Source organism: Narcine bancroftii, chromosome 1, assembly GCF_036971445.1.
Source record: "Narcine bancroftii isolate sNarBan1 chromosome 1, sNarBan1.hap1, whole genome shotgun sequence".
NCBI lineage: Eukaryota > Metazoa > Chordata > Chondrichthyes > Torpediniformes > Narcinidae > Narcine > Narcine bancroftii.
Window position 1 is genome coordinate 191,128,021 of NC_091469.1, and position 25,371 is coordinate 191,153,391.

A 25,371-nucleotide genomic window follows, 5' to 3' on the forward strand; every position below is an offset into this window, starting at 1 on the left:
ACTGCTCAGTACAGAGGCATTGCTTAGCACGGCCGGCACCAACACATACTGAAGTCACTGTTTAAAAAATTGGCTCAGTGTTTCTTTAACCTTTGTTGACTCTAAAGCCCCCATGACGACCTAGAATGTTGATAATTAAGGCTGTAAGGAATGGACAATGATTTCAGTTCTGCCAGCATTGAACATGTGCCAAGAAAGTACAGAAATTCACATGCCACCCAGTACAGTCTGGCCAAACAGGCTGTTAACATCTAAAAGAACCAGATCATTACAAAAACTGGTTTTATTGAAAAGTTATTTTCCTGCCATTGGAGCCTTTGTGTTATGCATTCTGTGAAGCGGATTTCAGTGCAGAATATTTCATTGAAGTCAGCTCATTGTGTTTGCTTTCAATTTCCTTCCAGTGACTTGAGTTGGGAATCAACTGCGTATAAACCCTTCCATTTGCACTCCTTCTTTACATGACCCTGAACTACAAGCAGTATATTTGGGTGTAGAAGGTATCATAGCTGAGGCTGATCCTACCCTGAATTGACATTGATGACTTCCCATTAAGTGATGGAAAGATCTCTCAGTCCTTCATGCACAGTAAAGGCCGTGTGTGGAAAGACAAGGAGGCAAGGCATTTGGTTGATGTTCATATATTTTTTTTTGCCCAATAAAGGCATCAAGCAATGGAAAGTTTAGCTATCTTTTAGTGTTTTTACCCTATTCACTTTGTTACTGGAAGTACAGATCTAACACTGGCTCATGCCAAATCTCCCACTAATCCAAGATTTTGAGGTCTGTTCTTGATTCCCCAACGGACACTCTAACTTCACTTGAACTGGCCAAAGTTTGAGCTTGTCCTGTCTCCCTAGATGCACTGAGCCACTGGGTACACTGTTCAAAATCTAAGATGCAGTATTTCCTCTCTACGTATGAATGACAACCAAGCAATCTGTCTTTGTTGCAGTGGGTGAGAATAGGTATGAGCTAGGATACATAAGAAATAAAAGCAGACTGAAACTATCTCGCCACTTGAGTCTCACATAAGGTGAGATCATGGTCAATCCCATAGAATTGGAATAGCTCTTCATCAGCATTGTGTCATGACATCTTTCATAGCTACTTAAGAGAGAAGATAGAATCTCTTTCCAGTGTCTTATCATCACCATGACACGTGGCCATACAGTACCTGCTCTTCTGTCACTCGAGTGTTACCTTTGTGTGTTGTGGAGTGGAAGGAACTGCCTGCACACACTGAGCAGGTTGCCACTATCTAATTTAAAGATGAGAGGCAATTCAGTGTCATCATTCCTGGATACAAGTTGCAGAGCTGATTAACTGCATTTCTTTTTACACACACAGCAAAAAACAGCAAGCTGGAGGAATCAAGTAGGTCAAGCAGCATCTATGGAGGGAAATGGGCAGGTGACATTTTTTGTTGTTGAGCTCCTTCACCCGGACTGAAAGTTTAGAATGGAGACAGGTGGTATAAAGAGATTGGGAGGGGAACAATGGGTGGATCGAGATGAGAAAAGGTTGGTAGGCAGATAAAATGGAGGAGGGAAGGATACAGAGAGCAAGAGGCTGGGACATAATAAATGGAAACAACCAAGAACCACAGATAATGGAATCTGGTAAGAAGAGTAGAATCGAGTAAGGGAGTGATGGTGGGCAGATGGGTCAGTGAGGGGAGAATATAGGAGAATCCAGTAGGATGTGTATGGGCAAAGGGTCATTGGAGTAGGTGGGGTAAGTCAAAAATGGCTGGATAATGTGTGCTAGGGGAAGGGGTGGAAAGAATGGTGTATGAGAGGGCCTGGGTAGATCGGGAGAGAGAAAAGGACAGATGGGAAATGGGTTACCTGAATTTGTTGAAGTCTGTGTTGATGCTATTGGGTTAAGGACGACCCAAATGGAAACTGATTGTCAATGAACTAACTGGTTTCTGCAACAAACTCATTTTTTCTGGTTCACTTTCATAAGTGAAACTGATTTGATATAACCTCCATCCTTCGTGCTGTGCTATCTTTGTTAAATAATGAAAGAGAAATGAGTTGGTTGGTACCAAGGTTAGCAGTATGATCGAGGAATGAAATGCTCGTGATTCCAAATCCTGGTATTGTTGACAGTGGGATGAAATTTACTGGAGGACAGGTGTACTCAATCTGTCTGACTGCGCTCTTCATTACAAATCATCAAATCCGTAAGGGGACTGATAACATTTTGTTATCAGTCTAAATCTGCTGTTAAAAATTAAATTCTTGGTTTTTTTTTGCGCTTCTCTATAATTGGGCTTGTGGTCAAGTTCAAGTCTACAGATACTGGCACTTAGCAGTGCAAGCTGATGGAGGAGGTGGGGTGGGGGGGGGGGGCTGTTGACTATTGCCCACACTGAAACAAAAATGTATACATGTAAATTTCTCGAATCTGTAATATATTGCATAATATGAGATTGTTTTGGCTGCTGTGCAATTTCCCCATTTGCGTTCATTCATCTTTATGGCAACAGGTACATTCTTGTAATATTCCATTTGGTGGATGGTTTGTTCTAAATCGCCTGCCTCAGGTGCTGATAATTCTGTATTCCAACCTTCTTCCACTCGCAGTTACCTCTGTTAACAAAAAAAAAGATCATTTGCCAAATTAATCTGAGCAGTCAGAAAAAAAAGAGCCTTGGTCTTGACTATGTGCAAGGCTTCTGTATCTGTATGTGTTTTAATAATATTCTGACTGTTTGCTTCAGCATCCATTGTTCCCCTCTGATATTATTCAAGTGCTGTATAATTGAACTTGTATTTTCTTCACTACCCATATTACTTCTGTGGGATTTCCCCAGTGAAATACATAAACACTAGGAGGAAAGCTTATGAAAATTATTTGAATATTCAGTTTGAATCTTATAAAATGACTTTCAGTGGAGGTTCCTATCAGTTTCCCCATTAATCTGTATGTTTTTTCCTCTATTAACTATTACATCCATCTTCACATTTGGATAAATTTTGATGTATTTAATCAAAATACAAAAGTTTTTAAGTTGTGATCTGGTAACAACTCTTCCAAAGCCAATGAAGTTACCTTTGATCACAACACTCTTTCAGTAGGTCCTGCTGGTGTTCAAGGTGACGGTTTTATTACCTGAATGATATTTTAAAATATTATGTCCCTTCTAACATCTTTTGGCACCCCTTGTCAATATTTCAATCGAGATTTTCTCCCAGTTAAAATGGGATCAGCCTGTGCAACTTTTGCAGTTTTTGGTAACTTGAACTGAGGCCATCTCATGCCACCAAATTTCTAAAGATATCAAGTTATACAGCTGTTCAAGCAAATGTGAACTATTTGGCGATTAAAACCGTGTACTTCCTTCAGGGGATATTCGACGGCTTCTGGTGTGGATCAAAACCTACTTGCTGAAGGATCGGCCTGAACTTTTCATTCAAGGTGACACTGTGTAAGTATAAACTGCCTCCCATTTCTTGAGTATCAATAACATTATGGCACAAGCATACTTACAAAAAGAATGGCCACTCCACTCATTCTGTATGTCCATCCATCACTCCCAGCCTGAGTAAAACCCAAGTACAGGAGGTAAGCAATTGTGTACCTGCAAATTCTGATTCTGTGCCTTTCCCACTTGTTTATGGAATCCTGGCAGCTGCATGAACTATAATTCCCTGCATCAACAATTTATTTGGACAATTTAAGCATAGTCTATATCCTGTGCAGTACCTCCTTAATGTTGTCTTACAGGCAGCAGCTTTCATACTGCACAGAGTTTAACAAAGTATAGCTTTTACACTGCAGTGCTTAATAGGATACAGTTTTTGCACACCACAGTTTCTACAGTGTGGTGTTTGACAGAATACAGCTTTCACACACTATGTTGTGGTTCAAAAGTTACAGCTTTCAATCCATGGTGAGTGTAGCTTTCACATTGCAGTATTTCAATCTAGACCTTGCATAGGGCACTCTGATTCACAACTTGCAGGTTTTGTACAGCGGACTATTTCGTTACGCGGGTTTTTTAACGGTGGACTATTTTGTTGCGCGGGTTTTCTACTGCGGACTATTTTGTTGCGCGGGGTTTGTATAGCGGACTATTTTGTTGTGCGAGTTTCACAGTATGCAAATTTTATATGGCAGTCTTTTTGACTTGCAAGTTTTGTACTCTATAGTGGTGCCGTACATCTGTTTTAATTATGTGTAATGTTTGACAGGGTGTAGTTTTTAAACTGCAGTATTTGTTGTGTGATATTTATACAGGATATTATTCTGTGTTTCATGTTGAGCAGGCTTCATATTGTGCAGTATTTTGCAAATGCAACATTTATACCATGAAGTATTTTTTGCATTGTAGAAATTTTATTCTATACCTAATTTACCAGGCAATAGAGGGGATTCATTAGTTGGGATTCAAACTGGAATTTCTGCGATTGTAGAAGGGAAGCCTTCCTGTTACCACAGTGTCACTGCTTAGCTACAGAGCATCTTGAAAGGGAAGGGTGAACATCCGCGAGTCATGGTCAATATTGGTCCCAATAACGTAGGCAGGAAAAGGGATGGTTATGCTTGGAATGCAGTTAAAAAGGATCTGTTCGGCTAGCAACACAGCCATCTGTGTTGTGTGCCTGAAGACTGGAGCAGATGAATGTAAAGTTGGAGAGAAGGTTTTGGAGGAAAGGCTTTAAATGCCTGAGGATTAAGGACCATTAGGTGAAGATGGGACCTCTATAAGCCAAACAGTTTGTGCTTTAACAGGAGCAATATCTAGTCTTGTGAATTAATCCATAGAATTTGAGATGTTTTCTTTGAAAATTTTATTTAATAATTTTAAATTACAAAACAAAATCAAATACATATATAAAAACTATAAACTACACCCCTCCCCCTTACTAAACACAAAAAAACTACAAAAAACAACAAAAAAACCCCAATCCCCTCCCCCAGAGCCTTAAAAAAAAAGGTATTGAATATTCCCCAATTGGTGTGCCAACTTACAACGTTTACTTAATTTCTATAGAAATATATTTCAAATATAAAAAAAAGAATAATTATTTTTTACTTGCGTTATTTTTTCTAAATAGAAACATGACTGCAGTTCATTATGCCATCTTCGCAAATTCAATTGTACATAATTTTTCCATGTAACAGCTCTACATTTTCTCGCTACTGCTAACCCTAATCTTAAAAAAGCTATGTACGGTTTAGTCATTAGTGACTCTACAAATGGAACACTAATATAACCTAATAAACACATCATTGGATACAATCGAAGATCCATTTTGAACAAATCTCTCAAAAACTTTATAACTTCCTCCCAAAAATACTTAATTTTCTTACACAACCAAACTGAATGTTTAAAAATACCCTTTTGCTCTCTACATCTAAAACACAAATCTGTTAAACTAAATCCATATCTATTCAATTTCTCAGGAGTTAAATATAATTGATGTAAGAAATTATAATTAACCATACAATATCTCATATTAATTAGTTTTGTAACACTATCAACACATATTCTAGACCATTCTTCCCATGTCAAAACAATATTTAAATCTTTTTCCCATTTCTCTTTAAATTTATTAATATCTACTTTTTCCATTTTCTCCTGTGAATTTAGGATGATTTCTGAAAAATATATTGTGGAACCAACCAGGAAACGAGCTATTTTAGATGTGGCATTGTGTATTGAGACTGAATTATCTCACAATGAACATAGCATGATCAAATTCAAGTTCAATCTGTTTGTAAGAAACATGGGCCTGAAAGGCAATTATAATTGTATGAGGACAGAGTTGACTGAAGTGAACTAGGAAAACAGACTAGAGTAGATGATACTCTAAAGAGAATAGAAGCAGGCATTTAAGGAAATAGTTCAAATTTCAGTCTATTTGAGTGAGAAGAATGCATATCTGAGGATCATGTCAATTTTGGGGGAAAAAAAGGCATACAGGGATTTGTTACAAGGATTATTCTGAGGAGCATGGTGTATAGAAGTAATTAGGCTTTCATGCAATGTTAAAGAACAGTAAGTTTTGGTCTCCAGAGTAATGGAGTGATATGGTTGCATTGGAAACTGTGCAGAGAGGGTTCAGAGGGCTGATTCTGGGATGAAGGAAAGTTGAGCAGGTGGGCTCTCTACGCGACTCCAGTGAGAGAGAATTTGTTGAAGCGTAAGATTCTAACAAGATGAATGCTCAAATGATGTTTCCCATTAAATGGGACATCTAAAACTAGAGTAAATGATACCCAAATAAGAGGTTAAGAAGTAAATCACAAAAAGCTGTTGAAGCTCAGCAGGTCAAACTGCGTCCTTTATATAGCAAAGGTAAAGAGACATAACTGACATTTCGGGGTTGAGCCCTTCATCAAGGTATTAGAAAATGCCAGCAGACGTCCAAACAAAAGAGTGGGGTGGGGGGGGGGGTGGTAAAGGAAGGAGATGATAGGTGAAGAACGGAGGGATGGGACAGCAGCATTGAGGGAGGGTGGGTGAAAGAATAGGAAAGACAGGAAAAGGAGGGAGGAGAAAGAAAAGGCGAGCAGGTTTAATGGAAAGCAGTAAAGTCAATGTTCATGCTATGTGGCTGGAGGGTGCCCAGAAAAAAAAAAATAGTTTTGTTCCTCCAATCTGTGGGTGGTCTGGGTGGGGCAGTACATAAGGCCATGGACAGACATGTGAGCGCAGGAGTGTGACCCAGAATTGAAATGGTTGACCACTGGGAGGTCGCAGTGGTTGCGAATGGAGCAAAGGTGCTGAGCGAAGAGATCTCCCAGTCTGCGACCAGTCTCTCTGATGTAGAGAATGCCACAAAGGGTGCACTGGATGCAGTAAATAAGCCCTCTGGATGTACAGGTGCTCATTTAATAACAGATTACTCATTTAAGATGGAGGTGAGGAAGAATTTAAAGTCTGTAAATCTCTAAAATTATCTACTCCAGAGAAATGTGGTGGAGGTCAATGAAATAGTCAGGCCAGTCCTTGACAGCCATTTATATTACAAGGGAGTTGAGTGGCGTGGAGAGAGAAGGGGAAAGTGGTGTCAAAGCAAAGGTTGGATGACCTGTGATCTTTTTAAATGATGTTACAGGTTTGAGGGGGAGAATAGCCCCTTGTGTTTAAATTATGCAGTTGTTTAACACTTTTCTACTGGGCAGTTATGGTTCAGATGGTGCAGCAATGCACTGCAGTGTTGGGCAAGATGCGATGTTTCGATGAAAGGTCCCAATCTGGAATGTTTCTCTCTCCACAATCTGACTAGTTGGGAATTTCCCCCAATATTTTCTGTTTTTTTTTTTTATTGCATTGTTCATCGAGGGAAGATGTTGCATAAGGGAGCAATCTTTTGTGCCTTTCAGTGTTCCGCATGGCACAGCTTTTGTGCTGCATTCTGTTTCACAGGACAGGGATGTGAATAAAGAATATCATTACCTTCATGTGGTTTCTGGAATCTTTGAGACACTGTTTCCTGTAGTGTTGCCAAGGAATTTTTCTGGAATCTTCAGCATCTTTTGAAGAAACTGAAGATTATCTTTAGTTTCTACAACCCATTGCCCATAACTGCACGTGACCCAGTGACTCTGTCTCAATAACTGCATCGCCATCATTCATGAGGTATCTTTTAAAGTGAATGGGCTTTGTGATTTGCTCTTCCCCACCTATCCCATTCTAATGGCTAATACGTGCATGGATACTGAATGGTGTCACGTACTGACAAGACGCCTACCCCTCACCAGATCAATTACATGTTTTCTTGTGTTTAATTTTTCCTGCTGATCTGTAGACCATTCAAAGTATATTGAAAGGGGGAAAAATATCCACCTGTTGTGGTTTCTGACACTAGAAGAAATTCCTTTCTACCAGCCAAGGAATCATTGACCTGGAACATTGATTCTCTCTCAACAATTGCTGACTGAGGAGGAGTCACGTGATGGAGTAGTGGCCGGACGGTGAACTCCAGCCCTCTCCAGAAAAGTCGGGAAAATCAAAGGAAAACACAAAGGCACAGAAATAAAAGTTACAGAAAAGTGAGTATAAAGGTGGAAAGAAGATGGCGACAAAAAAAGAAAAATCGAAAGCAACGGTAAGAAGAGAGGAAGAGAAGACAAAGGAGGAAAAAGGTGAAGGCCTTACCTGTCCGAAGAGGCCCGCTGCGGAGAGAGAAACCCGCTCCCTCAGGTCGGTAAATAATGGACTACAAAAATGGCTCGCTGAGCCGAGTAAAAGTGCGCAACCGCGCATGCGCGAAGTTTCGCGCATGCGCGATGCGAATGAAAAAAAACACACCGACGGGAGGGGAGACCAGCTGGGGAGTCGATCTCCACAGCCGGCAACGACAGCTGCAGAACACCTGCAGCAAGAAGAGACCACAGAAGACAATAGAAACAAGAAAGAAGAGAAGGAAAGGGTACCAAAGAAACAACAGATGGCCAACCCAGAGGAAGAAGAAGAGGAAGAGGAAGAGTACAGTGAAATAGAAGAAGAAAAGAAAGGCAAGATAAAGGATATACTTTCTCTTATTAAAGGATACATGGAGTCATTTAAACAATGGCAAACACAGGAATTTAAGGATTTAAGAAAAAGAATAAACAACACAGAAGAGAAAATGAATAAAATAGAGATGACCTTAACAGAAATGGGAAAGAAAATGGACAAGATGGAAGAGCGGGCAGTAGCAGCAGAAATGGAGGTAGAAGACTTAAAAAAGAAATTGGAGGAATCTAATAAAAAAACTAAAGAGACACAAGAACTACTAGCTCAAAAAATAGATACAATGGAAAATTATAACAGAAGAAATAACATAAAGATAGTGGGCCTTAAGGAAGATGAAGAAGGCAAGAATATGAGGGAGTTTATAAAAGAGTGGATCCCTAAGACCCTAGGATGTCCAGAACTACAGCAAGAAATGGAAATAGAAAGGGCACATAGAGTATTGGCCTCTAAACCACAACCACAACAAAAACCAAGATCTATTGTAGTAAAATTCCTAAGATATACTACAAGAGAAAAGGTACTGGAGAAGACAATGGAAAAAGTAAGAGAGGGCAACAAACCACTGGAGTATAAAGGGCAAAAAATCTTCATTTATCCAGATATAAGTTTTGAACTCCTAAAGAAGAGAAAAGAGTTCAATACAGCAAAGGCGATTTTATGGAAGAAAGGGTATAAATTTATACTAAAGCATCCAGCGGTATTGAAAATATTTATTCCAGGACAACAAAACAGACTATTCTCGGATCCAGAAGAAGCACGAAAATTTGCAGAACAATTACAAAAATAGACTGAGGGAGGAAGACGGGTAATGAGAGTTAAAATGATCACGATTGATATGTATGTGGGTAAAGACAAAAATAGACTGAGGGATGAAGACGGGTAATGAGAGTAAAAATGATCACGATTGATATGTATGCGGGTAAAGAGGTATAAGAGTGAATAGAGACAATGTGCATACGTGAATGTATCTGTACTTAGAGGAAAATATAGATAGTATAGACAAGAATTAATAAGGGAAGGTAATGGAATAGAGAGAATAAGGAGGGAATTAAAAGAGTGACCTTTGTGACATATGAAAAGTGAAATCTTTTCTGGGGGGGGCGGGGTGAGGGGAAATAGCGGTCACTGCAAAATCAGTTGACGCTTGCGAGTGGATTCGCAAATCCAAATGGAGAGGGGAGATGTGGTTGTCCGACAAGGGATAAAGGACAACTCAGGAGGTGAAGGGGAGATTGGGGATAAATAAGATAGAAATAGGAGAATAAGGAAAATGTTGGATGTTGTAGGAATGTTGTCTTATAAAGAGTTGAAAATAAGAAAACAGAAATGGAAAAGGAGGAAAGGTAATGATGGAAAAACGGAAAGAGAAGATAAACAAAATATAAAAGGGCTACGCTGAACTATATGACTTTAAATATTAATGGAATACATAACCAAATTAAAAGGAAGAAACTACTAAATTTAAATGAATAAATGTATTCCATTAGAAAAAATAACATATAGGTTAAGAAATAATATTGAAATATTCGAACAAGTATAGGAGCCTTACATTAAATACAATAGCGAAAACCTACCGGGGACAAACATTACCTAAGTTGATGGAAGGAGAAGGAAAGAAAAGAATGGACTCAGTAGAATTTCTGGTGTATTTTTGTTGAATGACAACATTGTCTGACTGGTTTAATGCAACCTAGATTGTATACCTAAAATGGATGAGGGGGGGTGGCTTGGGAGGAGGGAGGGGGGGGGGGGAAGAAAAAGTCACTGTATATGTGTGAAAAAGGAATAGTGTATATCATGGCTAATGTGATTTATGGTGTGAAAAATAAAAAATTTTTAAAAAAAAACAATTGCTCCCAGTGTTTTGTTTTGGGGTTTCCAACATGATTTTAGATAGAAAGTTTTGAAAATTCTAAGAACAATACTTGTCTAATATCTATATCTGACAGCATCTAATGTCACGGTCCAGTCTAGTGCCTTGTGGAATTGCTATGGGATGACAGGAGGTGAGTCACCCACATAGTATCCAGTCTCTCAGCTGTTCTTGAAGCCACGGTATTTATGTGACTGGTCCACTTCAAGCCAATTGAGACTCGCAGATGATTTATGTTGTAAGACTCGGTCACAGTCGTGCCATTTGAATGTTAAGTGTAAGTAGTTGTTTGTTGGAATTTTTGAGGATTGCATGTTACTCATCAGCCATCAGTCCTTTCCTGAATATGTGGATCTTGCCGTTGGCAAATGAAATCGACCATTATTTAATCATCAGTGAATGTTCCTACTACTTGTGCAGTCGAAGGAAGATCAGTGATGAAGCAGCTAAAGGTGGATGGGTCTTGGTCACTATCTGAGCCACCCACAAAGTGATGGCCTGAGGCAGGGATGACTGAATTCCAGCATGCAAATGGCAGCCCTGGCTAACTAAGGAAATCAAGTGCATTATCAAGTCCAAAGGGAGTAATTATAAGATAGCGAAGCGGAGTGGGAAATTAGAGGATTGGGAAACCTTCAAAGAACATCAGAGGGTAACTAAGAAAGCCATAAGAGACGGGAAAATGAAGTACGAGAGGAAATTAGCAGATAATATTGCGGAGGATAGCAAAAGCTTTTTTAAGTATGTGAAGAGGAAGAAATTGGTTCGGTCTAAAATCGGCCCTTTGAAAATGGACAAGGGTGAAATTATTACCGGAAACAAGGAGATGGCAGAGGAATTTAACAAATACTTTGCAACTGTCTTCACCAAGGAGGATATAGGTTATAGTCAGTTAGGGGGTAGTGGTCATGCGGTACCAAGAGACTTGGGGAACTTTACTGGGGAGGTAGGGGATCTAATGGATATCTGGATCCAGAAGCAGGAGGTTGTGAGTAAATTGTTGGGACTGAGGGCTGATAAATCCCCAGGGCCTGATGGGCTGCATCCTAGGGTGCTTAAAGAGGTGGCTATGGAAATTGTGAAGGCACTGGTCGACATTTTCCAAAGTTCCATAGATTCCGGGGAGGTCCCTGAGGATTGGAGAGTGGCTGATGTGGTGCTGCTTTTTAAGAAAGGAGGGAGGGAGAAAACGGGAAATTATAGACCGGTTAGCCTGACATCAGTGGTGGGGAAGATATTGGAGTCCATCATAAAAGGAGAAATAGCAGAACACTTAGTCAGTAATAATAGTATAAGAGCTAGTCAGCATGGATTCCTTAAGGGTAAGTCATGCTTGACTAACCTTCTGGAATTTTTTGAGGATGTGGCAAAGAGGGTGGACTCGGGAGAGCCAGTGGATGTGGTGTATTTGGACTTCCAGAAGGCCTTTGATAAGGTACCGCACGGGAGTCTAGTGGGCAAGATCAGGGAGCATGGTATTGGAGGTAAGGTGCTGACATGGATAGGAAATTGGTTAAGAGATAGGAAACAAAGGGTTGGAGTAAATGGGTCTTTTTCAGAATGGCAGGATGTGACGAGTGGAGTGCCTCAGGGATCGGTGTTGGGTCCTCAGTTGTTTGTAATTTATGTTAATGATTTGGATGAGGGGATTGTAAATAACATGAGCAAATTTGCAGATGACACTAAACTGGGTGGTGGTGTGGGGTGTGAGGAGGAGGTAAGGAAAATGCAGAGGGACTTGGACAGGCTGGAGGAGTGGGCGGCTAAATGGAAGATGAATTTCAATGTGAACAAATGTGAGGTTATTCATTTTGGGGGAAGTAATAGGAAAGCTGAGTATTATTTAAATGGAGACAAGCTAGGGAGTGGGGAAGTGCAAATGGATCTGGGTGTACTTGTTCACCGGTCACTGAAGGCTAGCATGCAGGTTCAGAAAGCTATGAAGAAGGCAAATGGAATGTTGGCTTTCATAAAGAGGGGATTGGAGTATAGGAACAGAGACGCCCTTCTGCAGTTATACAGGGCCCTGGTGAGACCCCACCTGGAGTATTGTGTCCAGTTCTGGTCTCCAAACTTGAGGAAGGACATACTAGCTATAGAGGGTGTGCAGCGCAGATTTACAAGGTTAGTTCCAGGGATGGCAGGGTTGTCATATGCAGCAAGGCTAGAAAAACTGGACTTGTATCCATTGGAGTTTAGAAGGATGAGGGGGGACATGATTGAGGTATACAAAATCATCAGGGGGATAGACAAGGTGAAGTCTGATTACTTGTTCCCAATGATGGGGGAGACGAGGACTAGAGGGCATAGTTTAAGAATACAGGGTAGGCCCTTTAGGATGGAGATGAGAAAGCATTTTTTTACCCAGAGAAGTGTGAATCTGTGGAATGCTCTGCCACAGAGGGTGGTAGAGGCGGATTCGCTGACTATGTTCAAAAGAGAGTTAGATAAGACTCTTGTGGGTAACGGAGTTAAGGGTTATGGGGATAAGGCTGGAAAGGGGTACTGATGGTAATGATCAGCCATGATCTAAAATGGCGGTGCTGGCCCGATGGGCCAAATGGCCTACTCCAGCTCCTATTGTTTATTGTTTATTGTATATTTTCCTGGGTGTGAGATATGACTTTATACCTTGAAGTATTTTCCCCTGGATGCCTTTTAGTTTTACTAGAGCTTCTGTATGCTACACTCAATGCAATGCTGCCTTAATAAAAATGATCACTTTTACAAACAAACACAGAAGATTGTGGGGCAAAAAAACATTAGCAGGCCAGGCAACATCTGTGAACAAGAAGCAGTCAGTGGTCTGGGGCTATGACTCTTCATTGTTCAGTTCTTTGGGGCATGTTTGAATCAAACAGGTGGGGACTAGAGTGAGACGGCTCTGGTGAAAACAAACCGGGCATTGGTGAGCTGTTTATTAGTGAGTTAAGGCATCTTCCCGCAGTGTAGATGATTGCAAGTGGACTGGGTGATAATTAACTGGAACGGTTTCATCCTGCATTTTGGAAACCACACGTTACAGCACAGTTCAAAGCCTTCAGCCCACAAGGTGCCAACCTCTGAAGACTTCCTCCACAACAATCTCATAATTTCCTACTTCACATATGCAATCCTGTATCCATGTGTCTATCTGAGTATTTTAAAGTCCCAATACCAGCCTCTACCACCACCCTGGCAATGCATTCCAGGCACCCACCACTCTCTGTATTTTTTTTTAAACTTACCTCTGACATCTCTCGAAGTTTCTTCCATTCACCTTAAACAGGTGTCCTCTGGTATTGGCCATTGCTGGCCCGGGAAAATGGTACTGACTGTCCACCCTATCTATGCCCCTCACAATCTTGAATACCTCTATTAAGTCGTATCTCATACTTCATCACTTCATAGAGAAAACCCTGAGGTCGGTCAACCTTGCTTTTAAGGAATATTCTTCAGTCCAGGCAAAGTCCTGGTAAATCTTCTCTGTACCCACTGTAAAGCATCTGCATGCTTCCTATAATGAGGCAACCTAAACGGAACAGAATACTCTAAATTTGGACTGACCAGAGTTTTATAAAGCTGCAACATTACCTTGTAGCTCTGCAACTCAGTCCCCGAGTAATGAAGGCCAGCCCACCATACACCACCTTAACCACCCTATCAACTTGCATGGCAACCTTGAGTGATCTATGGACTTGGACCCCAAGGTCCTCTATTCCTCCACACTGCTAAAAATGATGCCAGTAACTACATACTCTATCTTTAAGTTCAGCCTTCTAATTTGCATCAAATTGAACTCCATTGGCCACTTCTCCTCCCAATTATGCATCCTGTCTATGTCATTTTGCATGTTCGACAATACCTTTAACCTTCGGATCATCTGCAACTTTACTGAGCCATCCCTCCACTTCATCCAAGACTTTTATAAAAGTCACAAAAAACACTGACCTCGAGGCAGAATGTTTTCTATCTACTAATCTAGTATCACCTTCTGCAGGCAAGCCAATTCTGAATCCACGTAGCCAAGATTCCATAGATTCCATGTGGTCATGACTTTCTGAATGAGTCTACCACAGGGGAACCTTATCAAATGCCTTAATAAAATCAATATATACATCAACTGCCTTGCCTTCATGAATTTCTTTTGTCACCTCTAAAAACTCATTTAGACTTGAGGCATTATTTGCCCCTCACAAAGACATGCTGACTATCCCTAAGAAGATTATGCTTCTCTAAGTGCTCGTAGATCCGGACCCTGAGAATCCTCTTCAATAATTTGCCCACAACAAACATCAGACTCACTGGTCTATAATTTGCAGGGTTCTTCCTCTTATCTATTTTAAATAGAGGACTACATTTGCCAATGTCCAATCCTCCGGTACATTTCCTGTACCCAGCAATCTCTTCCCTTGCTTTCTGCAGAAACTGGAGATGTATCTGGACAGGTCTCTGGGAACATCTATTTTCAAAAAGATCTAGCACTTTTTTCTTAACCTTGACATGGTAATATTGATTATGAGAAAAATTGATGACTTTTTAGAATTGTAACTACATTTAAAGTTTTTGTGCTGAACATTTGTTTTTGTTTGATCAGACAACTCAACTTTTGAATTGGCATGCTCCATTCAACTTGCTCACTGATAGTACCACCTCTTGCACATGATCATTAGGCAGGATCTTTATGTGGTAAATCTCTAAAATAAATTTCTTTTATCTCCAATCATTGGTGCACTGTTCAGTAAGAGACTTGTCCCGTTGCTCCAAACACATCCTTCGGCCTCCCAGATCTCAAAGTATGTATATCCAATCTGACTGCTTCTGTCATAGGGTTCCTGATTTTAATGTCCAGCAAGTGATGTTTACTGCAAATTGTCATTTAGAAGAATTAATGTGCATTTATTGAGCTCCCTTTTATAAATTCAGAGTGCCCAAAAGACAGAGTCAACAGTGTTTTTGGGTTGTAGTCCATGTGCTAACCTTCGAAGTGTATCAGTCAATGCATGCACGGTCACCACTCACATAACATGGTGAGAAGTGAGCAGACCAACAAGTTTTGTATTGTTGATTGTTGGATTAACAGTGGACAGAACACAAAGCATAAGCCCCTTCTTTGGTCAAAATAATGACATGGGATTTTTTTTCCCAACCCCCTAAGGGAACAGGTGGGGGTGCAGTTGAACATCTGATTGTCAATTTGGTGCAGCACTTCCTCCTTCACCTCCTGGGCAGGCATGTCATGCTGCAGTTGGTGTGTGACAGTTGACTAAGGCTAGGATCAGGCCCCTCTGGAGGATTGGCTGACAGATGACAAATGACAATGGCATGGGCACTGGGTGTTTGCTGACCTGCATGTAATTCCGGATACTTCGGCATTGTGAAGAATGGAAAGGAAATTGTGATTGTGGAACCCTTCAGCTTTAATGTTGCTTGCCATGTTAAACTGCCTCTCATAATCGTGAAGTCCACTGCTGTCACAGTGCATGATGTGCTGCAGTGGTTTTCAGCTCCTATTTGGCCCTATGGATCTACTTTAGAATTCAGGGCACACCGAATGGTTGGAATATGCAGTGCACCTATTTTGAAAAAGACGTTCCAAGTGTACTAATGATCAAACAGTTTTTCCATCCAGCTTTGATCATTAACTGATGAACTGATGCCTTCCCTTTTGACAAGCTCTGAATTAATAGCTCTGATTGCACTTCCAAGTGCCACTTTAAAATGCTTCTTCTCTGTTCACACTGCTGAGCAACTGCTCCCAGCTCACTTGTGTGAGATTTAGTGATTTCAGCTGCCTGTACTATGAATTAAAGCAAAAGATGACTTCACAGTAAATGTTGTCAGTTCATTGCAAGTGCTTGATGGGTCAAAGGCTATTTTTATGCAAGTGCTCAGATCCCGGTTTCTGATCGGACTTTAGAGAATTGTGGGAAGTGGAAAGGTAACATGTTCTGTACTATTACATGACAATAAAGGTTTAAAAAGTTCATGAGTGCAATTGAAGTGTGTCTAAGAAAGGTGCTGTGAGAAGAGGAGTTCAGTCCAGAGTCTAAGGACTGAAGGTGAGTGTGACTTGTGTGCCTTGATCATACAAATATACAGACCCAGGAGCAGGAGTTGACCACTCAGTCCCTTGCATTTATCTCGTTATGGCTGATCTGATTCTTGCTGATCTCTGGTAACCATATAACCATTTACGGAGCGGAAACAGGCCATGTTGGCCTTTCGAGTCCACACCGGTTCACTAGAACAGCTCCACTAGCTCAAACCTCCCGCTCTCTGCCAATAACCCTCCAACCCCTCACCTCCATGTACACATCCAACCTTTTCTTAAATGACTATCTCATTCAGTTCTGTTTATTCCATTTAGCACCATGGTGGTGCAATGCAACATGATAAAGAACTTCCCTAGTTTGAAATTGGGATTTTGACTACTCCATTTATTTGTGCTGATCACTGCTCTTGCAGACAGATCCTTTCACCTTTATCAAGAATTGACCTATCTCTGCCTTAAAAATATTCAGACTCTGGCTCTGCTGCTTTTTGAGTTCCAAAGATTCAAATTCATCTCAGGGGAAAAATAATCTGCCCTAAAAAGAAGTGAGCATTTATTTTAAACAGTGACTCACAATTTTTAGGTTCTCCCACACAAAAACCCTTTCCACACCAATCCTGTCCAGATTGCTCGCCATTTTGCATTTCAGTCAAGTTCCCTCTCTATCATAGCAGCAGATACAAATGTTGCTGTTTCAATCAGTCCAAGATAACTCACCCTTTCCACTTGTGTCTGGTAAACTTCCTTTGAACAGCATCCAACACATCATATCCTAAATAGCAAGAACTATACTCGACATGGTGATGGAGATGTGGCTTCACCAATACCTATATAACTGAAGCAAATCTCCCTTGGTGTTCAATTCCCATTGAAATAGTTTCATTCTGTAACAGCATGGAAACAGATCCTTCACCTCAACCTATCCATGCTATTTGTAAGCTATTTCTGAGCTTGGCCCAAATCCCTGTAAACTTTTTGTATCCATTCTCCCAACTAAATGTCTTTTGCATGTTGCAATTGTACCTGCTCCATTATTTCCTCTGGCAGCTTATTCCACAAATCAACTACTCTCTGTACAGATGTTATTGAAGTTGAGACCAGCAATGTTATATGGGGATTCAGAAATTGGAGAAAAGACTATAATTGGGAGGAAGTCTACATATTGGTTTGGTTAGCCAAATCTTGAGTCTTGCCTCCAGTTCTGTTCATCAAGTCACAAGAGAGTAAGGCTACCAGGATGATCACAAGAAATATTGCTCTATTGTAATGAAAGGTTTAGAGATGCAGGTGGTATTTCAGCCTGAAGAGGAAGTATCCATCCGAATGAGCTAGTAAACAGAATGGAAAATGTCGCATCTGAAAATTGAATGGAGGACAAAGGTTCCAACTTGAAAAAGGCATACTCAAGTCTAATCAGGAAGTCATTCTTCATGCACGTGTATGGAGTGGGTATCTGTTTAAAATAGTAAAGGTAATATTTTCAGACCCATGTTGGATATACCCATGAAAATGTTTTTCTTTTTACAGATATGTCATGAAGGTATGGGCTTTCAATGTAAAGGCCAAAGGAATCCCATAGAATTTAGTGAGGAGCAGGTGACAGTATGTGAATGGGACTTATTATGTGAAGATGGGTAGATCTTGGTACAAGTTGTCAAGGGCAGCACTTAGTATGGGATAAGATATAGGTAGAATTTGGTGCAGGATAATTTATGGGAGAGGTGAGTTTATAATGAATAGGGAAACTACTGAAGGAAAGATGGTTTGTTTAATTTTGCCAAATTCTGTCTTTAATGAGAGGGCATAGACTGATCTCTAGCCTGTGGTATTCTTGGCTGTGGTTGTGGGTAAAATTTTGCAAATACCATCTCCTTTCATGGACTAAAATTAAGGAAATAGTTTGAGATTCCCATCATTAAACCCGTAAGTCCATCTGCCTGTCTGCTTTGGAGAGCATGATCAATGTTGATGTGATATCTCACGTTAATATTTTTACAAACTCAAAACACCTTTTGAAAATCAAGCAAAAAGATGGATAAGTGGGATCATTGTCTTTGAATAATGGTGTGTGAGGTGACAAGAAAATCCAAAAGCAAGGAGCAGCATCTCCTTCACAATCTCCATCAACCCCAGATCACCACAGGACTGCGTTCTTAGCCCTCTGCTCTACTTGCTATACTTTAATGTCTGTGTGGATTAGAGGGAGATTGAAAACTTGGCTGAATAGTGCACCAACAACCTTGCACTCAATGTCACCAAAACCAATGATTTTAGGAAGGAAAATTCAAATGTGTACAATCCAGTGATCTTTGGGGATCAGAGGTGGAGAGAGTGAGCAAATGTAAATTCTTGGGAGTCACTATCTTGGAGGATCATTCCTGGAGCACATTTCCCCCTCAATTTTGTCAGGAGTTTGCAGAGGTTTGGTATGACATCAGAAACCCTGTCAAATTTCTATAGATGTGCATTGGAAAGTGTGTTCACCAGCAACATCATGGTCTAGTATGGGGACGTCAATACCCCTGAATGGAAGGCCCTGCAAAATGTAATGGACACAGCCCAGGACAACACAGACAAAACCCTCCCCACAATCGAGAATATCTGCAGGAAACGCTGCCGTCAGAGAGCAGCAGCAATTATCAAGGATCCGTGCCACCCAGCACACGCTTTAATCTCCCTGCTACCATCTGGCAAAATCTATAGATGCTACAAGACTCACACCACCAGGTTCAGGAACTGCTGTTACCCCTCCACCATCCTGCTCCTCAACAACAAACTCAATCAGGGACTCACTTAAGAGCTCTTACTTTTGCATTTTATTGACTTTTTCTCTCTGTATTGCACAGTCAGTTTGTTTTCATTTCTTTATTTGTTTACATGTATACACATCTTCTTGAGTACAGTTTTGCACTACCAATAGATGGTAACTCTGCCTGGCCCACAGGAAAAAGAATCTTAGGGTTGTATGTGATGTCATGTATGTACTCTGACAATAAATCTGAACTTTGAAAGGAAAGTGGAGCAGTGCCTCCCCCAGTTTCTAAGGAAGAGTCCCTGACCTGAAATGCTAACGGGTTTCTTTTTCCACAAATATTGTTTGACTGGCTAGGTTCTTTCACAGTTTTCTGTTCCTGTTTCAGATTTAAACACGTGCAGGTATCTTTGTATTTCATAATGATAGTGTACTATGATTGGTGTGACTCTATTAGGAGATGACAGCACTGAAGCACATGGACCACCAGGTCAAAATCCGAATCTGTGCCTGTTAACTGTTGGGAACTTGCATTGGCTTTGCAGTCAGTGTATGGTAAATATCTGTCAATTGTGATCACTGAGCAAACCTACCACCCCATGGGCGGCTTGATTAATGTAGCTGTTACGGCACCAGTGAGCCAGGTTCGAATCCATCGCAGACTGTAAGGAGTTTGTACGTTCTCCCTGTGATTGCGTGGGTTTTCCCCGGTGCTTTGGTTTCCTTCCACCCTCCAATTCATATGAGGTTGCAGGTTAATTTGGGTGTAATTGGGTCGCATGTGTTTAAATGGTCGGAATCGGCTTCTACTGTGCTGTAAATAAAATTTAAATTAAAAATGTAATTTCTGCTGGAGGTGTAGGTGAAGCATATTAGCATGAGGGAGAGGTGGGCTGAACTGGATCTATGTAGAAATTAAGAAAGTTGAACCAGTTTTCATTCTAATCTCTGAAAATTCCCATTCAGTCTTATTCAGACAATTATTTTTTTTTAATTGATGCAACCACCTAATGGGACCCACAACAATCAGTTTTATCTCTTAAAACCCAAAAGAGAGCAGCTCAACTGAGAAACCAGCAAGTGGTCTCTTGGAAGTGAAGTCATTGCAGATCAAAGTTGCATATAATTAAGTCAAGCGCGTAGTGCTAATAGTGAACCTCTCATGCTGAGTTTAAACAAGATGTAAGCATCCAGCTGATTTTTTTTTTGGAGTTAATGTTTCATCAATTTATGTTCTTTAAACAGAGAACTTGGAGACATTTCACATAATGCCATTTCAGTGATGGAAACCAGCACCCATCTTAATGATTACAGTGAGTTATGGGTAAGGCCATCCCAATTTGCTTCACAAATATTGCCCTGCAGTGAGTTTTTTTTCCCCCTGTGATACTATGGAAAAAGTTTCTCAAACACTAATCCTGACAAAAAAAAATCTTGGCTTATATTCATTCTTCAACAAACAAATTCATGATTTCCTAATCACATTGTTTGTCTTTGCCCAGCTTATAATAATAGTTCCCATCAGAATCCATGAAGAACCTTTTGGACAACCCAGGCATTGAAAGGAAATATATAAATAGAAAGTTGCTTTTTCTGCCTTTTCCATTTATATCATATTCTTAGTGTTCTCCCGACAAGTCATCCTGATAATTTCCTATAATGCTGTACTACAAAGTACATTTTGTTCAGGTCAGAATGGAACTCTGAACCTGAACAGTTGAATAGACAGGTGAACATTAAAAATCACGTTAAGTTATTGTATGGAACTGCAACCTGCTAAAGAAGCAACATTTGGATCAGGTGAATATGAATGAATTACGGCGAAATGGCAAGAAATTGGTTGGTATTGTAGAGTTAACATTTTTAATGTTAAATTTGAACTTTTGAATGTTGCCTCTGTGAGTTGTTCAAGCCATAAAACTTTTTTTAAATTCTACTCGACAACCCACAAAATGTGCAATGGAACACATTGTATTACATATCCCGTGGTGTTATACTTCAAGCAGTGAAATAACATGTCCGTGAATATTCCTTGCCCTGCATTTCATGGACGTAAATGCCATGGACAGAATAGGCCAACTCATCCCATCAAAATTGCCCCAAACACTATTCTGCTCATAACAATATATCTCGATGGTTCTACCTTGCTGAGAATTGTGTAATCTCTGTGGTCTGATGAGCAAAACTAGGATAAATCTTCATGATTCAGAAGGAATAACATCCAGTGGATCTAGACCACTCTGTGTTACTGATAAAATAAACGTATCTCTGTGGATACTAATGATTTTGTTGGAACACATTAACACGGATGACAAAATCCATCATAAAGACTAACTGCATATCAACTATAAAATATTTTGCCATCTAATAGTTTGTTTAAAAATTGTAATTGCAGCTTGAATGTTGACTGTCTGATCAACAAGGGTGGAAGGCCAAAACAACCCAAAACTTTGAGGGTACAGATGTATGGCATTTTATAGAAGATGATTCTTTGCCACTACTGGTCTTAGATGATCGAGGTGTTCTCCATTGAATGGTAGCTAAATGTGGCCTTCTCCATTGACTGATAGCTCTGAGCTCTTCTTGAACTAGGGCTCTTGCAGGTAAGGTGGAGCAGGGTGGTTAAATTGCTGGATGAGTTGTTCAGAGGTGTGAATTAATTAGTTTCAAATCTATTGTGACAGCTGACAAATTTAAATTCAGTTAATTAATTAATATGGAATAAAGAGTTTGTGTCTGTGACAAAGATTGCTATTTAAATCCATCTAGTTCTTGTGAATTGTTGAGCAGATAATTACGTTTAAAATAAAATTCACAATGACTGCATACCTAGAAGCAAAAATTAGAATTTTAAATGAACTTTTTAAACATTATGCTTTATTACATAAAGACAAGCATCTCAAGATTAAGGCAGAAGCTGAAATATCCAAAAAAAATTAGTAATTTAACATTTTGAAATTTTGGGCATTAGATAACACAATTAGGTTTAATTAGTGTGTTTGACACCAGGGTTGGTACATGATGAATCTGATGAGGTTTAAATTTGGCAGGATATTCTACAGAGGGTGATAAAATGATGGAGTTAGTGGCTGGGACCAAAGACGATGGCTTTGGTTTTCCCTGGAATTGGAGCAATTTTCTGTTCATCTTGCACTAGACGCTGAAGAATATGATATACTAGTCTCTGAAAGGAGCTAGTGTGGTAATCTCCTAGTCGTGTCTCACATTAGAGCCTTGAATCTCTCTTTTCAGTACTGAAGGAATGTTAGTCTATTGGAAATGTATTAAACTGACACAAAGGGTCCCATTGGGTAATTAGTGCAAGAAGTTCTCCTGACTGGGGCAAATGTTTATCCTTCATCTCTTTATCTGATGATCTAAGGACTGTTGTTGGTGGGACATTGCTGGGCTCAAATTGGCACCCAATTTGCATACTCCCCTTCCAAAGTCTTGAGTTGGATGTAGTAAAGTGCTCTGGAACTCACAAGACTGTGTATCAGAAGCCCTGGATCTGCCGGGCGTTAATTTATCACTATAAAACCGGCCTCGATGAACATCTTAAAATCTCCAGAGCAGCTCTGCCAAGGGGAAGACGCATCACCCCGCGTGGCAGAGAGACGTTACTTTCATCTAGCTCCTGCGCTGTAGTTTGGGTCTGGTGGCTTTGCTGTTGTGTCTGAGAGCCAGGGCGTGTTTGCAAACATTGAAGCAATGCCACTGGCTCGGTTTTGCGTTAAGTTTCTGAGGCATTCCATAATCTAACAGGCATACTCTTAAAAATGAAAGCTGAGATGAAGTGGTTGGAGATGAGGCCATCCTCGCCATTTGTAAACTGCAAGCCAATTGTTGGACGCCAAGACAAACGCTTCACTTTTGATCATTCCCACCGAGATTGCCTTTTGAAGATGAATGGGAGCCCTCCGAAAGTTGTCTGATGACTGACCTCCATTCTGCTTCTTTGTCTTCTCAGGAGACCTGGCATTCTGGTCCTGATTAACGATTCCGACTGGGAACTAATGGTTGGTATCGCCGAAACCGGCGCGGGTTCGCTTCCCTTTCCACTCCACTTCCGTTCGCCTTGAAACGGAAGCAAGCGGGTGCTTGGAGCTGGAACCGCGGCCGTTCGCAGTGTGGGTCGTGAGCCGCGTGGACGCGCCCGCATTCGCGACGGGGGGGGGGGGGGGGTGACAGACTCGCCAGTTTTGTCGCACTGTCCCCACACAAGGGATCACAGCAGCGGCCCAGGTGCCATGGTGTGGCCCACGCAGTTGAACACGGAAAACATCCGAGCGTCACGATCGTTAGAAAATTGGCCAACTGCTCTGCATTATTTTTCATTTTTTGTTATTTACAGCAAACATTCCTCCATTTTATTCTTCCAAATAGAAAATGGCTGCTCTAGATGTCCACCTGGATTTGATTAGGGCCGAATAACGTTGGGTTCTTTTGGGTGGAAAGTCACAAGAGTTGGAATGTTTCCCTTTGTTACATTTTATTTTCCTTGGTCGGTTTGGGGTCAATTTCATCTCTTCCTGATCTGGCACTGCCAACTTTGGAAGGTGCTCCACTTCAACCTGGGAGTCCATCCATTCCAACCAACTCATTTTTTTTTAAAGCAATGGGAGGGGAGGGGGGCGTGTTGCTGGAAATATTATCAAACTCCGCAAGGTAAAGAAATATAAATCCCCTTGATAACGGCTGAGGGCTGAGTACAACTGCATCCAGAATTGGGGGCTGCAAAGGAATATTTCATTTTGATTTCCAAATGCTGCTGTAAATTGCTGAAGGAATTCATTATTTTCACACACTGTGCATTCAGTAACTTAAGTGTGACCGGGATTTCCCCTTTGTGGTTTTGTTTTCGGCAGGGCCAGCTGGATTATACATTGGAAGACCGAGATAACGTTGTGTTTATATCAACTTTACATGGCGGTTAATTGAACTTTTTTTCCCCAAAAAAGCGAGTGATTCTTTATGACAAGAAAACCACAAAAGTGGTTTCTTCAACATCTCACAGTCAAGCGGGTCTACTCTATAATTTCCAAATCCCTTCATCTCTCTACATTAGGACGAAATCCAAAGCGGCGAAAATTAGTTTTAACTTTAGATGGCAAACTGAAAAATAAAACGACCCGTAGTCCTGAATCCCTTCTTTACAATATAACAATTGTGTCAAGTTATATGGCAATTAAACCAGTCCCACAACAATTAAAGATAATGTCAACATTCAACGAAAATTATACATTTGAGGTCTATTTCTTTTGGTATTTAATGCTTGTATATTTATATTAAAGAACGAATAATTTATCCTTTGGTACCTTTCCGTTTGTTATGACCATTTTCACCCCTCTTTCCCCCCACCTTCTCCCAAACACATATGTGCACACACTGTCCAAAATCGTAACTGTACTAACGTCCCTGAGGTGAACCATAATTGACCATAATGGTCAATAATTAAAGTTATTGGTAGACAGAAATCTCTGAAAAAGATCCTTGCAGTTGACTGGCCCAAATCTAAATTCTTGAAAATGAATGGGACACCGTCGGACGCGACTGTCCCGTGAGAATTAAGTGGTACATTTCGGCGTTCGGCAGGGAAAAGGGCTTCTGTGAACGATTAGAGGCGCAACCATTTTTACCCAGAGCCGTTTGATTGTGCTAAATATAGCTCTTATTTTTAAACGCTAATATTAGCTTGTAAAGAAGTTGTACCCCACAGGGGGTGGGGGGGGGGATAAAAACCGGGGTGACGGAACAGGTGCTATTAAGTTTCGTAACAACGTCAGAATATTTTATTAATTGAAGTAAATATATACGAGATCACAGTACAGTTCGCCACAGACGATCGTCAATGCAGAATAAGTGAAACCTCATTTGCTACAAAACCTTGCTTCATATATTCAAAAGTAACAACTTATCGACTGGAAATATATATTTTAACGAACTCAATGTAAACGACCCGACTTGTTACAATAATTTATCGGCACTGTGGTTATACATTACGGCATAATTTCTTAATGCAACTTTATATGCTTGTCCCGCTTTTAAACTTTCACAAAAATATAAACCACTATCTTGGAAAACATAATATAAACACATAACCGGAAGGTTTCTTGGGTGTTGTTCCCGTCCAATTTGCCAGCTGTATTCACTTCTTCACGTCAACAATGGGGAAAATCCACTTGTTTCATCTGTGGCATCGACGCGGATCGCACAGCCTCCGCTTCCTC

The 25,371-nt window shown here is 40.5% G+C and overlaps 1 protein-coding gene across 1 annotated transcript in view; it reads left to right on the forward strand.

The window, feature by feature from the left end:
- The window catches only part of LOC138736334 (procollagen galactosyltransferase 2-like), a 156,331-nt gene that overhangs the window by 20,142 nt on the left and 110,818 nt on the right, over window positions 1-25,371 (forward strand). Inside the window, exon 3 of the mRNA XM_069885688.1 lies at window positions 3,358-3,439. Coding sequence (XP_069741789.1) covers window positions 3,358-3,439 — 82 coding nt within the window. The remainder of the gene's footprint in view (window positions 1-3,357; window positions 3,440-25,371) is intronic.